This window comes from Chrysemys picta, chromosome 7 (assembly GCF_011386835.1).
Source record: "Chrysemys picta bellii isolate R12L10 chromosome 7, ASM1138683v2, whole genome shotgun sequence".
NCBI classification, from domain to species: Eukaryota; Metazoa; Chordata; order Testudines; family Emydidae; genus Chrysemys; species Chrysemys picta.
The window spans coordinates 86,818,483-86,833,925 of record NC_088797.1 but is presented as its reverse complement, the minus strand read 5'-3'; the positions used below and the strand labels follow the sequence as shown (position 1 = coordinate 86,833,925).

Sequence of the window (15,443 nt, the reverse complement as noted above, 5' to 3'; positions counted from 1 at the left end):
GGACTTGATCAGTACTTACTGTGGCTTATAGATATCTCTGTTCACCATCATCTGAATGCCCACCAAGAGGCACCCTTCTGCTTCCTGTGCCCAAACAACGTATCACCACGCACTGCCAGCTTTAACCAGTTTTTTGGGTGAGGTTGGTCATGACTGCGGGATGGGTAGCAGTAACTGTCAGATGGTATTTTTCATGGACTGACTGTATTTCTCTGTCTCCCCATACTTGTTGTGTGGGGTGAAGGCTGAGGCTTTCAGGGATTACCCATCTCCTAATAGAATGACCCTGGTTTATCTCCTTCAGTCAATACGTTTTGGACTTGCTGCCTGGGTGCGTCATAATTGTGTTTGCAATGTCGTTGCTGTAACCCAAGTTGGGAAGGGATTTTGTCCCCCACTTTAGCTGCACAAGTGTGCTTTGGGGGAAAGATGTCATCCACAAAATTGACTAGACTTGAAATATTTAATTTGCCTCTTCTCTTCTTTGTCAGGAACCATGAAGTGTCACTTTGCTGCCAGCAACTTTCTGCTCTCCCTCTTGATCTTGGAGCTAGTCTGTTTGGGTAAGTAAAGTTTCTCTCTGTTCAGTTATCCTTTCCTTTTCCCTGACCCATCTTTCTATTTCAAGCTTTTTAAGTGCTACCACAAAGCTTAACAGTTGCATGTCTGGGGGTTTATCTGTGAGGGCACAAAGGTTTCATCTTTCTACTGAGTATGTGATCTCTCTAGCCAGCTACACTGTGATTGAACCTACAGTTAGATAGATGCCTTTAAGAAAAGTCACAGAAGAAATCAGCCACCACTCCAGAAAATGGGGGCTGGGCAGTACATAGATGCTAAGCGCTGTGGGGCAGGGACTGTCTTATATGTTTATATGCATAGTATGATGGGGCCCGGCTCTGTGATTGGGGTCCCTAGGCACTACCACAAGAAAATAATTATTATATTGGGGGAGATCAGTTCTGATTGAGTCTGTCAGTTGTTGATAGTTGTTGCTTATCTGCCAACAGGGTTTGCTGTCACAGTAGTCCTAAAAGAGAATCAGGACCTGCAGTTTTATGTCAGTTTCACACTGTGATCTGTTAGATTGAGAGAGGGAAATATGTTACCTTGTGAAAATAAGACCTACGTAGAAACTACATGCAGTGTGTACCTTGTTTGTTGCATATTGGTCTGCTGGAAGGTATTGAATAAGGCGTCAAAATCCTTGCAGACTTTCTCACATTACAGATGCATAGAGCCCTGAGCAGATACAAAATTTGTATCCGCATCCGATCCGCAAAAACAGTCCGTGGTTATAAAGTGGACACCCGCGGATTTGCAGGGCTCTGCAGGTACATGCCAAACCAGCTGGCAGCTCCTGCCGGCAGTTTTTGTACCAATGTTGGTAGTGGGTGTTTACTCTCTGTTTATGCACTGTGGAACAACTACATCCCAAATACTGTATGGCATGCTATTCTGTCACAGCCTCCCACTGACCAGTTTTCAGATTTAGAGGGCAGCACTGGGCCACTAAGGATATGTCAACACAGGGATAAAAAAACCTGTGGCTGGCCTGTCAGTTGACGCTGGCTCGTGGGGCTCGGGCTCCAGGGCTGATTTGAGCTCAGGCTGGAGTCTGGGCTCAGAGATCCTGCCAGGGTGGAGGGGCCCAGAGCTCAGGCTCCAGCAATTTTTAGGCCCTGTGAGCCCGAGTCAGCTGGCCCGGGCCAACCACGGCCATGCTGTGGGGCTTTAATCCCTAAATGGCACTAGAAAGAACTGTAGGCTAAATCCTTCCTCATCTGGCATTTGGGAGGGTGTTAAGTGTATTGCATCATGCCTCTCGCTGGCAGGCAATCAGCTGAGCTGTTGAACGTGGCCATTCATGCTTAAGGAGGGAACTTTGGCTAGGTTGGTGAGAGCTCCCCCATAGGTTTCAGTCTGTTTTACCCAGGGGCTGTCGTGCTTCAGCAGGCTCACCCTTACTCCGGAGTGGTTCTCCTTGGACACGCCACACACTGGCAGCAGAACTCAGGCTGGATGCAGAGCACATGAGGATCTGGCCCACTGACTTCATCTTTTGTGAAACAAACTTGCAAGCGGTTTTACATCGCTAACATTCAACAAACCAAAGTACTGAGACAAATAAGCAAGGTAACACCCTGCCACAGGGTGATCGGCCCTTTTAAGAGGGAGCAGGGCCTACTGCCCTTGTGACTCATCCTGACTGTATCCCAGATAGGCTGAAGGGAGTGCACCTAGGTTCTGATGGAGGAGACCAGGCGAGTCAGAGTCCGAGGTAGGAGAGAACTGTCTGAGTGGAGACCTAGAGAATCAGGAAGAGGTAGGTGAGAGCTGAGAGAGCTGCTGGAGCAGGGAAGGAGTGACAGAAGAGCAGCAGAGAGCTGTCAAGAGGTGCTTGGGAGAAAGCTCCTACAGACCCGAGAGAGAGGATTTCTGATGAGACCTGGAAAAGAGCTGCTCTTTGGAACTGACCAAAGCTGGAACCTGACAAGCAGCAGGCTTGGGCAGTGGCCCCCTGGGAAAAAGGAAGATCCAGCTTGGCCAGGGGAAGCCGAGCCCAGAAACAAGAGGGTTGCTGCTGGAGGGTGGATCCCCAGTGCAGGCACAGAAACGACAGGCAGGGAGGCCAGGGTAATGCAACACTGCAGGAGGGGGAGTCCTGTGGATGAAGACCTGAGTGGAGAGCTGCAGGAGGAGCCTGGGAGCAAGAGCTTGGTCCCCTAGGGATGTTCCCTGAGCAGGGGTTGGAGACTCAGGCAGGGAGGCCTGGGGAGTGGAGCATTAGGGGGAGCTCATTGCAGGGAGGCAGTGGTAGAAAAGTCATGAGATTGGTCGCTCTCCGAGGGAGGCCTGGAGCGTGGGGCCCAGGAAGAAAGTACTGCTATTGACTCTTGGCTGGGTGATTTGGAGGCCATGTGACTGAAGCGAGGAATGAAAAACCTGCCATGTTTGTATCTGCTTACTGTGGGAGTTGGAGAGTGGGTTTACCGTAAGGGAATTACTGCACTTGTGTATATTAATAAATTATGCCCAGAAGCAGGCTTTGTGTCAAACACAGAGAGACTATGTTCTTTCTGTGGACAGACAAAAAGGGAAACTGAGGCTGGGTACACCTGTCATCCTGCAGCCTGCCTCTATAGGGCTGCCCTCCTTAAGTACCCAGACTATAAGATCATGTCCCTCTGACTGCTGTCTTGTTTTTCTCCTGCACTTCAACTCCAACATGATTTTAGTAGCTCCTCTCCTCACGATTTCCTAGAGTTAGGATTAAAGGCATTAGAAACTTTCAGATGCTACACAGCATGAGTTCTAGCTCTCCATTCTCAAAAGAGTGCCCACTAAAAGCTGCTGAGAGCTGAAGGAACAGTGAGACAAGGAATGTGGAGGAGAAGACTCAGGAAATACAGGAGCTGGTCCCCTACCTCAACCAATTTGAGGAATCTGGAGGTACACCTCTGGAAGCCTCTCATTCTGTCCAGTAGAGGGCAGTGGTACATACACCTAGACCTAGAGGGACTGGTCTTTCTCTGTATTGGGATTAAAGAAATGACCAGCCAATTGTGCTAGAACTGTTATCAGTATAATAGGTTTCCCTTTAGCCTTGTGTCTCTCAAAAATTAATATCACTGAATGTGTATCTAATACTAAAGCAATATTGCTAGGGTGGAGGGGCGGCAATACCATTGGCACTGATAACTGAATTGTCTTTCATTTCAGTGTATAGTCTCTGAATATCACATCTTCTACCCTCCTCAACAGCCACATGATCTACCTCTATGCTTCTGCACCGCAGGGTTTGTTAACAATACTGTAAGAAACATGTCTCAAAAGGGAGTGAGCACAATATGGGAGATTCCCCCGTCACCTCTCCCCGACAAATTAAATTCAAGACCATTAATGTTCCCCCATTCTGCCTTTTTGGAAGGGGGTTGGTGGGAGTGGAGGATGATTTAAGTGAGGGGAGAGACTTCTAGCTGAAGCCGGCAGTGGTGGAAATCTCTAACATGCTCAAGTTGGAAGGTTAGCTCAAAAATTTCAAATGTGGTACCTAAACTCAGGCACTTACACCTACATGTAGAGATTTAAATATGTGGCATGATTACCAGAGGTGCCCAGCCCCCACAAATTGTCCTAGCAGACAAGCGTTCACATCACAAAAAGACACTCCTAAAAGGACCAATAAACAGGTTTTCGCCCACCAAAATTCTCAGCCCCCTTTCCCAGTTTCCTTCTGTGACCACCATCATCTTAATCATAACTGGGAACCTCCAGAGAAACAAGCAGAAGCCTCTCCAGCCTGAAGTAAAGCACTAAGCCCCAGAGCTAGGACTCTAACAGACTCTTGTCTTCTGTGGATCACGCCCAGAGGGGAATGTGTGACACCCAGTGAACATTAGCATGCCTGCTAACTTCTAGAAATGCCAAACTGTCCCTTAGCAGGGCAGGAAAGGGAGAGGTTGAGGGGTGGCATTGGCTTTCTCACTTCTGGTCCAGACTGAGACCTTCTAGCCAGGAAGCCTTTCTTTAATGATGTTACAAATGGTGGTGTCCTGTATAAACTAGAAAATCATCTTCAACCCCAATGGAGAAGGGACTGGGGGAAATCACTCTCCAGTAACACTTGTTAGCAACAGATGATCATTTTCCTTGGGTAGATAGAGTCAAAAGCCTTTTCCAGTAAGAGGGTAGGGCACAGGGCCTCTCAGTTAGCCACTAGTTCTCAGCTATCTCTGATGATCTTGCGGTAGGTAAGCACTGTGCTGAGGGAGTGTGGGTGGAAGGGAAGATACTGTTTCTTCCTTATGACGTTTGTTTGTCTGTACAGCAGGATTAAAGGGTGAGTAAATAAAACTTAAAGGAAATTAAAACAAGGAGACAAAAGGCTAATATGTAAAGTGGAAGCCAACAGTAGCTACATAAGAGTGGCACCATTACCACAGCATGTGGCAGCACTTTCTCCTCACTGTTTAAGCAGACTTCAGCAAGAAGATTATTAAACTAATTGTTTAATATATTCCATGCAATAACACCCATTCCTTAACTGTGAAATAGCTTTATAATCCCAATGGGATATTTACAGGTTCATGTAAACCTCACAGCAAGAAAAGGAGACTGCTCTGCTGTGGGCCCCCTGAAATCCTTCTCTTTCCTGCTAAGCTAATGATGTTAGCAGCAGTTTGGCTCATTTCTCACATGCACAAAAACGGTTAGTGACAAAGTGTCGACAAGATCAGCAGCAGCCCTCGAAAACACCCACCTGGCAAAACTCCCACATGTCAAGGTAACAATGTAACACAATGCAGATCCCAGGCAACGTGAGAAGGCTCCCAAGCTTCACACCAAGGCTTAGTTTTTCAAGCAAGTTATTTTTGTCTGTACTTAAACCATGTGGTAGCCATAAAAGCAGAGTGGCGGTGTCCAACTTTTTGGGAACACCGATGTGTCTTCAATGCTGGGGATATAGGAGAAGCAGCTCCCATTCCTCCATGGTGTATTGTTGCATCTGGAGGCTCAGTGGCTGTAATGTTGCTGCCTAGAATAAGCTTGTTGTGATCTCTGTATCATCATGTCAGGCATAGGTGCTGGAACTAGGGGTGCTGAAGGTGCTACTGAACCCCCTAGCTTGTAGTGGTTTCTGTCATATACAGGGTTTACAGTTTGGCTCAATGACTTTCAGTGCCCATTGTCCCAGCACCTCCTGATGTCACGAGCCTGCTGCAAATGGTATCGGGTCATGTCAGACTCAAATAAGTTTCAAGTGGCTTATTATCTGTTGTAAAAGTGTACGGCGCCACCCCATGAAAATTGGGATTGATGCAGGAATAATTGATGGAGTGGATACTCTTAGCATGGGGGTTTATTTGCCTGTATGTGACTCTCTGAGAAACAAGAGCAATCATGTCTCCCTTTGATAACACTGCACTCTTGAAGTAATTGTTGTTTCCCCACTAAGACACAGTAGCAAAAATATAAGCCACATACTTGGCCCAGATTAAGTCCCCTTTGTGCCACTCCAGTGAGGATTTAAAGCTGACTTAAAGGGAAAGACCTGATTTCCCTCAGCAGCATAAGGCCTACATAGTTGCCTGACACCTGCTTCCTTTCACACTGGGGACAGGCAAGGGCATGGCCAGGGAGGGGAGAAGGGATGGTCAGGAGTGCAGTCCCTGCCAGCCATCCCTGCTCAATAGAATGTTCCCTAGATCAGGGGTTCTCAACCTTTTTCTTTGTGAAGCCCCCCAACATGCTAGAAAAACTCCACAGCCCACCCATGGTACAACTACTGTTTTTCTGCATATAAAAGCCAGGACCGACGTTACGGGGTAGGAAGCAGGGCAATTGTCGGGGCCCCCATGCCACAGAGGGCCCCGCAAAGTTAAGTTTGGTCAGGCTTCGGCTTCAGCCCCTGGTGGTGGGGCTTGGGGCCCTGGGCTTCTGCCCCACAAGCGGGGCTTCAACTTTCCACCCTGGGTCCCAGGATGTCTAATGCTGGCCCTGCTTGGCAGACCCCCTGAAACCTGCTCACAGCCCTACAGGGGTCCCGGACCCCTGGTTGAGAACTGCTGCCTAGATGGCTCTAACATGCTCTGGGGGGCTATTTATCTCCTGGCTGGCCCCAGGATTTAGGCAAGTGGAAAGGTGCATTACAGCCATTTTTGCTGCCTTCTCCTGAGCACTGTGCCTACTGTGAGCAGCTGAGAATCAAGCCTATATGTATGTATTTAAATTGATTCCAAATGGTTTCCGGATGACTCCTGTTCTTCAGGCCCTGTATCTCTGACCTACATTTGTTTGTATCCCAAAGATTTCTCCCTCCCCTACCCACCCCCCCAGCACTTCTTTTTCCTTCTCATCTGAATTTTGACAGCCCATCTTCTTGGGGACAGCCATCATGTCAGAGACCCAACTCGCTCTTTACACTGGGATGCACAGAAGAGAGAAGTCCTGCTTCAGAACCCCATCCTAGCTCTGTCTATCTCAGGTGCTTATCCCTGGGGTGTCTAAGCACTGTAGCTGGATCACGGATGGTCTGTGATCTGGCAGCTCAAATACATCAAACATCCTGATACAGCTGGTTTAGAAGCTGTAACCATGATTTCTAATATACTGTATAATATAAATAAGGCATCACACGAATCAAGACAAATCTCCTCTACAAAGCCAAGGCCACTCAGTCTTTAGAAAAAACTGCCCACTAGGGGCTTGAAATGAAATGCCTGTTACTCAGAGGTCTGCTTTATATGTGGCAGATGATCTCAGAAAGCTGCTGCCCAGCAGGGCGTGCAGAGACTTTAGTGGTCCATTATCGGCAAGTACTTTCAACTACCATTTTAAAAAATTGCATGGCCACAGAGAAGGTCTTTTTGGTCTTGTGAATTTTATCTTCCACCTCGTAAGCTCCCACTCTGGAACACCAATCAGTATGCATGGACTTCTAACCCTCCGGAAAAGTAATTAGCATTGAATGAACCATTTTGTCTGTGTGTGCTGCTATTTTTCCAGGTGCTTAGCACTGGAGTCCTCAAGGTACTTCACAAATACTGATCATGTAACCCTCCCTATGCTCCTGTCTGGTAGCCATGGGAAAAGCATTATCCCTATTTTAGGGAGAGGGTAAGTGACACAAGAGGTAGCTGTGGGAGCCCAGATGAGTGAGTACGTAGGTTTCCCACCTCCATTCCTGTATGCTAAATGCTTGATGCTCCTTAGGTTGCTTTTGTTTCCATATTTCTAAAGGTGAATTTTGGTACCTTGGAAAGTATGCATCCAAAATCACCAGCTAGAACCAGGCACATCAAAGCTTCCAACACAGATCTCTGAGGTACTGGAACAATGTTTATAAAAGGGGAGCTGAGAGCCATTGAACTGAACCGTAAGCACGGTATATAATGGAAACTACTTCAAGCCGGGGGTGCAGTAGCACCCCCAGAAACTCTAGTTCCAGCACCTATGAGATCTCTGCCCCTTCACTTCACTGCAGCCGTAGGCTGGGAGCCTCTCCCAGGCTGTCTGTCTGTCTGTCATGCTCACTTATGTGGGGATATCAGACACTTGGGAATAGACTGAAAGCACCAAGCTTGTTTTGGCTGGTGTTGTGACAATCTGAATTAGAATCCAGTATTTAAAGAGGTAAGACGTTGATGTTAGCTATTGCCCCCAATCCCTTCTCCACTCTGTATTTTTAATTTGCAAGTGCTAAATCTTCCTCTTTGCCCATTTTTCTTCCCTGTTATAAGTTTGTCACCTTAAGGGTGCTGAGGCTTTTTGTTTTCCTGTCTGTTCTCGCTCCCTACAGGTTTTGGCAGCTTGGCAATGCATCACTTTCCTGCAGACACATGATTGTGAGCTTTTCTCTCTCCATTTGCCCCTTTGCCCTTTATCTCCAATGCTAGCAATTCACCATTCACTGCTATTAAACATCCCCAAACTCAGAAACTGAAATCAGGGCACCTTGTTCAAGCTAGTTGGACCTCCCCAGAATCTTTATTTCTGGCTTTCTTTTCCTTTTAGTTTTTGCTGTGTAATGAAACCACTACTTCTCTGTGGTTAAGTGACAACCCTTCCCTGCTTCTTCCCATCTTCTCCACCAGGCTAAGGCCAGCATCTGTGTCAGTCAGCCAACCTCTTCTACTGGCAGCATAGAGCACCCAGTGTTTATACCTCCTCCTCCTATAACACTTCATGGACATTGTTGTAAGCTCACAAACTATGACATCACAGCTGATCAGCCAATGGAAAGACTTGGTCTAGAGTAGCCACCTGAGGTGAGAACCAAGATACTAGTTGGGGAGAGAGAAATGTTTCCTTATAACTGGTTTCACAGGTATTTTGGGAGCATGTAGGAGCAATGTAATGAGGATCCTGTCTCCCTCTGGTGGCTGGCCCTAGTGACTCTATAGCTGTTACTCAGCGTTAACAGAGTTCTCAGTGTTAGAGCCTTGTGGTGTGGTGGTTTATTTTGTTTGTTTTTTCGGGGAGAGGATGCTGATGATCCTGGGTTCAGTCCCCACTGACTGTGGTGGCTGTCGGTGTAACAGGCATTGTTTGTTGCAAGAGCACCAGGGACCAACAGATACTTCAGCTGTAGAGTGTCTCTAGTACAGATCAGCCATCAAGAGGTGGGCCTGTGGAGATAAGGAGCTGGGGTGGGCTGTGGGAAATGGAGACCATGAGTCTCCAAGTTCAGAGGCATGCAAATGTATAAGGAATCTAAGCACACAGCTCTCCTTTCATCCTGTGTGTGCAGCTAGCATAGAGGCTGGACGTTTCTCCCTTTAAAAATGAGTCCTATCAAATTTGAGATGAAACAAATACATTTCTACAGAAACTTATTAGGGTTCTATGGAAAATACTTACAGTAAAGTTATTCTTCTCTATTACTTACACAGGGTTTTTGTAACTGTCCTGTAAAATTTTATAGCAGAGTCACTTCTCTGTCAGGTTCTATAGAGTTGTTCAAAAACCCTATAGAAAAGGTATCCGTTTTTTATTACCTTCTATTTTTCCCTAAGGGAAATCCAATGGGAAGGTGAAGCCAAGAAAACTGCAGAAAGATGAGTTTGGTGCACAAGCAGGATGCTCTTGTCTTAAAATGAGTGTGACCTTGCTAGTCCATGCAACTAGAGGGCATTAATGATCCTTAGGTGGCAACTGAGTGTGTTGAAATGTCCCCGGGTGCAGGGATGCTAGTGAACGGTATTGACGAAGCAGAGAAGAGCTAGGAAAGCAAGTGCAAGCTGTTGCTAAGCTTTGCACTAAGCTGGTTCTTCACAACCATTCTCTGCTGAATTAGCAGTTGGCCTGCTGGAGAGTGGAGGTTCTGTTCCTCTTCTCAGTTTCGTTGCCACTATCGCCTAACAATCAAATGCCCAGAATTTCATGGTTTTCTCTCTTGAGTTTTCCAGCAAAGAAATATCAATCCCAAAAGTTAAACTCTCCAGACCTGCCTTTTTTGGGTGCCTGATGCCTAGGCTCCAACGTGCTCCTGAGACGTATGCTTCTGTCTATCCACCTGTCTCAGTCATACACAGCCAGGATTTGATGGGCTCAACATGGCTGTCAAGGCACCTCCCTGTTGGCTTCCCTTTAGCCAGCTGGCCCTATGTCCTTCTGAATGCAAGCTCCTGCCTGTGGGGTCCTCCCTCGGAAGGCATGGAGAGCATGTATTTAACACTACAAAATTATTTTTATTTAAACCTGGTATAAGTTTAACACAGCAGCCACCAGGGCCTGGCGTTTACTGCAGCACCCTGCATTCCAGATCCCTGCCTTGCAGCTCTTTGCAGGGTTGACAACACTTTTCGCTTCCTCCCGTGAAACACCTGGATCGATCGGTCTTCAGCTGTCGTTGGGACTGCACTGATCACAACACATCCGCCATTCTCGCACGCTTGCCTTTCTTCTCCACGTTCAACAATGTCCTCTTCCCATCTTCTCGGAGGCCGACTGGGTTGTCTTTTCTGTTCTCACGGGTACCACTCAGCAATGATTGCGGTCCACCTATTGTCCGTGAGCCATGTTGCATGGCCCGCCCATCGCATCTTGTTATATCTGCTTTCCATGACAATATCTTTCACACTACTGCATTCTCTGATCATTTCATTTGGGATACTATCCAGAAGGGAAATTCCCCACATAGCTCGTTCCATTGCCCTTTCAGCTACCAACAGCCGCTGCTCTTCTCTCTTTATCAGTGTCCACGCTTCACTGCCATACGGCATGGCTGGCAGCACTGTTGAATTGAAGATATTTGTATGTGTGGTCTTGTCAATTTTTCCTTTGAGGACATCCTTGATGGAATTAAATGCACACCATCCTGCCCAAATCCTTCACGAGAGTTCTCTGTTCAGATCTTGGCGCATATTAACTTCTTGGCCCAAATATATGTACTGTTCCACTTCTTTGATTTCTTCTCCTGTTACCGTTATTCGGGCTTTTCTTAAGATGTCTGATCGCATGTATTTCGTTTTGCAGTGGTTCATTTTCAGGCCGACCTGACTGCTTTTCTTGTCGAGTCTTCATAGCATGTTTTGGTTGGTGCTTTCAGCAATTAGTACGATATCTCATCTCAGATTCATGGACGACAATCGTTCTCCGTTTATGTTGACACCACTCCTCCAATTGATCTTATTCATAACCATTTTGAGGTAGGTGGTGAATAGTTTTGGTGAAATCGTATCTCTTTGTTTTACGCCTTTCTCGATTGGTATGTGGAAGGGAGTTTCGAGGAGAGTAATGTCTGTTGTACATCCAGTATTCGCTTCCTTCAACAAACTGATGTACTGCGTGTTAATGTCCTGCTCTGAGAGCGCGTTTAATATGGCATTAAACTTGATGCTATCGAAGGCCTTTTCATAGTCGATGAAAGCAATGCACAGCGGGAGTTTGTATTCCCTTGCTCTTTCTAGGAGCTGGCTAAGGGTAAATATATGGTCGATCGTGCTAAAATTTCTTCGAAACCCTGCCTGTTCTCTCAGCTGTTGTTCAACCAGACTCTGTGAGAGTCGGTTCATTATCACCTTTGTAAAGAACTTGTAGCCTTGAGAGAGCAGGCATATAGGGTGGTAGTTCTTAAGATTTTCTCTATTGCCCTTCTTGTACAGCAAGATGGTATTCGACTCCTTCCAGCTTGATGGTATTTTTTCCTTCTTCAAGATATCAACTGAATCTTAAAGCAAGGGCCTTCCAAAGTTTTTTGCCTCCTGCAGAAATCATTTCTGATGTTATTCCATCTTTGCCTGGAGCTTTTCCCTTCTTCATCTGGTGTAGTGTGCTTCAGACTTCACTGACGATTATTGGGGGGACGTGTTCTTCTGACTCTTGGAGCATTGGGAGAGGGATGTTGATTCTTGATTTGAACAGTTCTGTATAGAAGTCCTAGCAGACCAACTCCATCCCTGCTCTGTTGGTTACTGTCTCTCCGTCCTTGTTCTTCAATGCTGTTATGCTCAATCTATTCTGCGTCAATTACTGCTTGCATGTCTTGAGGCTCTTGCATAATTCAGCTGTTTTGAGGAGCTTTTCTTTCCAGAAGTTCTCAGTCATCCTTCAGTTTTCGCCGTATAAGCTTGCACAGAATGGAGTACTTGAGGTTGTTATCCGAGTTCCTTTTCATTTTTCTCCGCTTCTCCAACAAGCTTTTCGTTTCATTCGAGATTCTTCCCTTTGCCGCCTTCAGCTTTTCAATTTCAGCTGCTTTTATGCAACATCTCAGCTTGTCAGCAAAGATGCTATAGTCCTCATCACACTTTTCCGTCTGGCTCCAGTCAAACCCAGAAATCGCTTTCTTCAGCTTTGCTTCATCGAATGTCTTCGGCCGCTGTTTCCTGTTTGCCATCTGTAACGCCTTCTTTTCCACCACTTCATCGAAAATCAACTTTGCTCTAAGCAGGCGATGGTCACTGCCGGTGTTGAAAGGCTGCAACACAGAGACGTCTTGAACGATGCACCTTTCGTTGACTAAAATATAGTCCATTTTCATTCTTGCTCTTCGCATTTGGCGCGACCCACGTCCACCTTCTTGCGGTCTTCTTTTCGTACTAGGTGTTTGCTGCATACAGTTCTTTCATTGCTACCAGCCTTTCTCTTCTTTCATTCCTTTCGCCACTGCTGTATTTCCCTATGAACTTTTCACCAGCTTTCCCTCGCCTAACCTTGGCATTAAAATCTCCCATTGTGACAGTGTAAATAGACTTTTGCGTGAGGGCTTTTTTGAGCTCTCGGTAGAATTCTTCCACTTCTTCGTCCTCACTTGCACTTGTGGGAGCGTAGGCCTGGATGACCTTGAGGGTAGCTTTTGACTCCATCTGAAGATGCAACATGCCAATATGTGATGATATTAGCTGGCATGATATGACTTTCAAAGACCAATCCTTACTGACGATAAATCTGACTCCTCCAACATTTCTAACTCCATCTCCCTTTCCAAGCCTCACAGTGCTTCCATCCTTCCAGTTGACTTCCAACTCCTTCTTTCGTCAGGTTTCGCTGACACCAAGGATATCGCATCTTATCCTTTTCTTCTCCCTCATCAGATGGTTTAACGTTTCTTCCCTCACCAGCAACCTACAATTGTAAGTACACACAGCGAGGGTTGTTCTTTTCCATGTTGGCCTAGCACCTGACATTTTTAGCAGCCTTTCGTCGCTCAATTTCCACTCCGCCACCGTAGAACGGTTCGATAACGCGCAGGGAACTAAAACCCATTTACTTGTGTTGTTTTAGCCATTAACTTCAAGCCATCCCACTGGCTAGGCAGGCAGGCTTGCATACCTCCTCAAGCTTAGCTAGCCTTCAACCTCTATGAAGAAGGAAAAGCACTCTTTCTGAGAGAGCAATCCCCCTCCCTGGATTGGATAGTCCGACACCTTTGTAGCATGATTAGACCTACCAGGGCATATGCACTGCTACCATAGCTGTCAGATGGCCAGGGTCACTGCTACACCACGATGTGGCGCTGAGGTAGGATTTTGCAGCGGCCCGCAAAACAACAAACAAACTTTCTAGCCCTTGTGGTTAAGGAGGAGAGCTTGAAAATGTGCCCCCCTAAAGGCTCAAACACCAGAAGGCAAATAAAACATCCTTAAATGTATTATTTACAAAAATCTCATGATTTTGGGTTGTCCGACTCATGATTTTTTTTATTACCTGGCATTAGCAATACTGCTTACGCAATGTGGCTACTTCGCACATTCACAAATTTGTATTTCAGCGTGGAATTGACTGGGAGCATACAAAACTAATGGGCCGTGGGGCAGAGGACAGTGCAGGAAATTCAAAGGCAGGGGAACTATTCAAAGGCACTATAGCCCATCCTCCAGCACTTCCTCTCCAGCTTTTTGCTGCTGTTAGATAAGACCTAGTTTCAGTGTGTAAAGTTACTTTGAGGGAAATCTCGATTACTTTGTTTTCCAATAGTGCCTGAAGACCCTAACCAAGATCCAGGCCCTGGTGTGCTAGGTGGCCCTGAAGAACTTGCAGAATAAACAGACAAAGTGGTAGAACGAGAGTATAATTGTTCTCGTTTTTAATGCTGGGGAGCTGAGGCACAGAGTGTGATGGGCAGGAGGTTATTCAGGCAGTCTGTGCACAGCAAGGAAATTGAACCCAGACCTCCTCCGTCTCAGTCCTGGGCCATGCTCATGTTTCCCCCTGGATGCCATCTGTGGCATTTCCTTGGCTTTTCTAATAGGGCTGGGCTAACGATTGAGGCAACGATCTGGACTGGCTGAGTTGACCCTGACTGGTTTGGTAATTGCTTCCAGGTCAGACTGCATGGTGCTCCAAGAGGCAGCCGGACATTGTATTCAGAACCTGACTCCTGCAGTCACTCACCCCTGCTTTCCGAGTGAGCCAGAAACTGGAGCCCACAGAAATCAGATGCAAAACACTTCTGACGGGCCAATTAAAATCTCCACTTCCCTTGTTCAATAATGTTTGTTGTCTGGCAGTTAAACTGCATCTCTTAATAAGTGAGTGCACTGGCTGTTTCATCCCTGGCTGGAAATCAAGGAAAACCCATCTGTCAAATGCACTAGGTCCTCTTGGAAACCTGCTGCATCTCTCTCCTGCCACCTTGCATCCCATCTCTGCCCTTGCTCCCATGATAAATCCGCAATAGTTAATCTTTCCCATGGCTTGGGTGGCAGTTGTTGGTCCACGTGGTCTGGCCTGAACTTTCTCAGAACTAATAAGCCCTAGCCCGTGGAGTGGCAACCGCTGTGGTTTTGGGGACGGGCGCACGTGCTCTCAGCCTTGCTCTCGCTAAGTAAACGGGGTTGAAATAACTGAGCCTGGTTACTAAAGGCGAAAGGAGGCAATTAGTACAGCGCGACGAGGAAAAAGTGACGCTTTGGCAGAATTAAGGCTGACGAGGCAAAAGGCTCTCAGCCATGGGAACAATGCGAGATATTAATCATGCACTAAAACAATAATTGCTGTCTCCCATCCCTGTGCTGCTGCTCCCGCCGTCTTCACCCTGCAAAAAGGCCCTGGTCACTGGCTGCATTCTGAATCCAATAGGAGCCTATACAAGAAAAAGAGCCAAAAATCAGGACTGTCACTATAAAATTGGGACATCTGGTCACCCTAAGGCTTAAGTATCTTTGCAGTTCTCCACACTGGGATATCTGAACACCCTGTGTGTAAAATGAAGCTTCCCACTTTGTTCAGCAGCTTCTGGTTCAGTCATGAAACCACGAAAACCAATTTCAATAATGGGCCCTATTTGTTTCTCAGGAATGAGACCGTGTAACTCTAGAGAGAAACGGTGGGTGAGGTAATATCTTTTATTGGACCAATTTCTGTTGGTCGAGCTTACACAGGTAGAGTGCCCCATTAATCCCTCTGCAGTCATAGGACAAAACCCATAAATCCAGTGCCTCTGTTCAGCCCATGATTTTTCGTGCAGAGTAATAAATGTAAGCTCCCAGGCTCAT

At 46.6% G+C, this 15,443-nt stretch overlaps 1 protein-coding gene across 3 annotated transcripts in view; it reads left to right on the top strand.

Moving 5' to 3' along the window:
- Positions 1–15,443, top strand: part of CDH23 (cadherin related 23) — a 533,292-nt gene that overhangs the window by 58,143 nt on the left and 459,706 nt on the right. For all 3 annotated transcript variants that reach the window (XM_065551950.1, XM_065551951.1, XM_065551952.1), the window contains one exon: positions 492–563. In XM_065551950.1, coding sequence (XP_065408022.1) covers positions 492–563 — 72 coding nt within the window. The remainder of the gene's footprint in view (positions 1–491; positions 564–15,443) is intronic.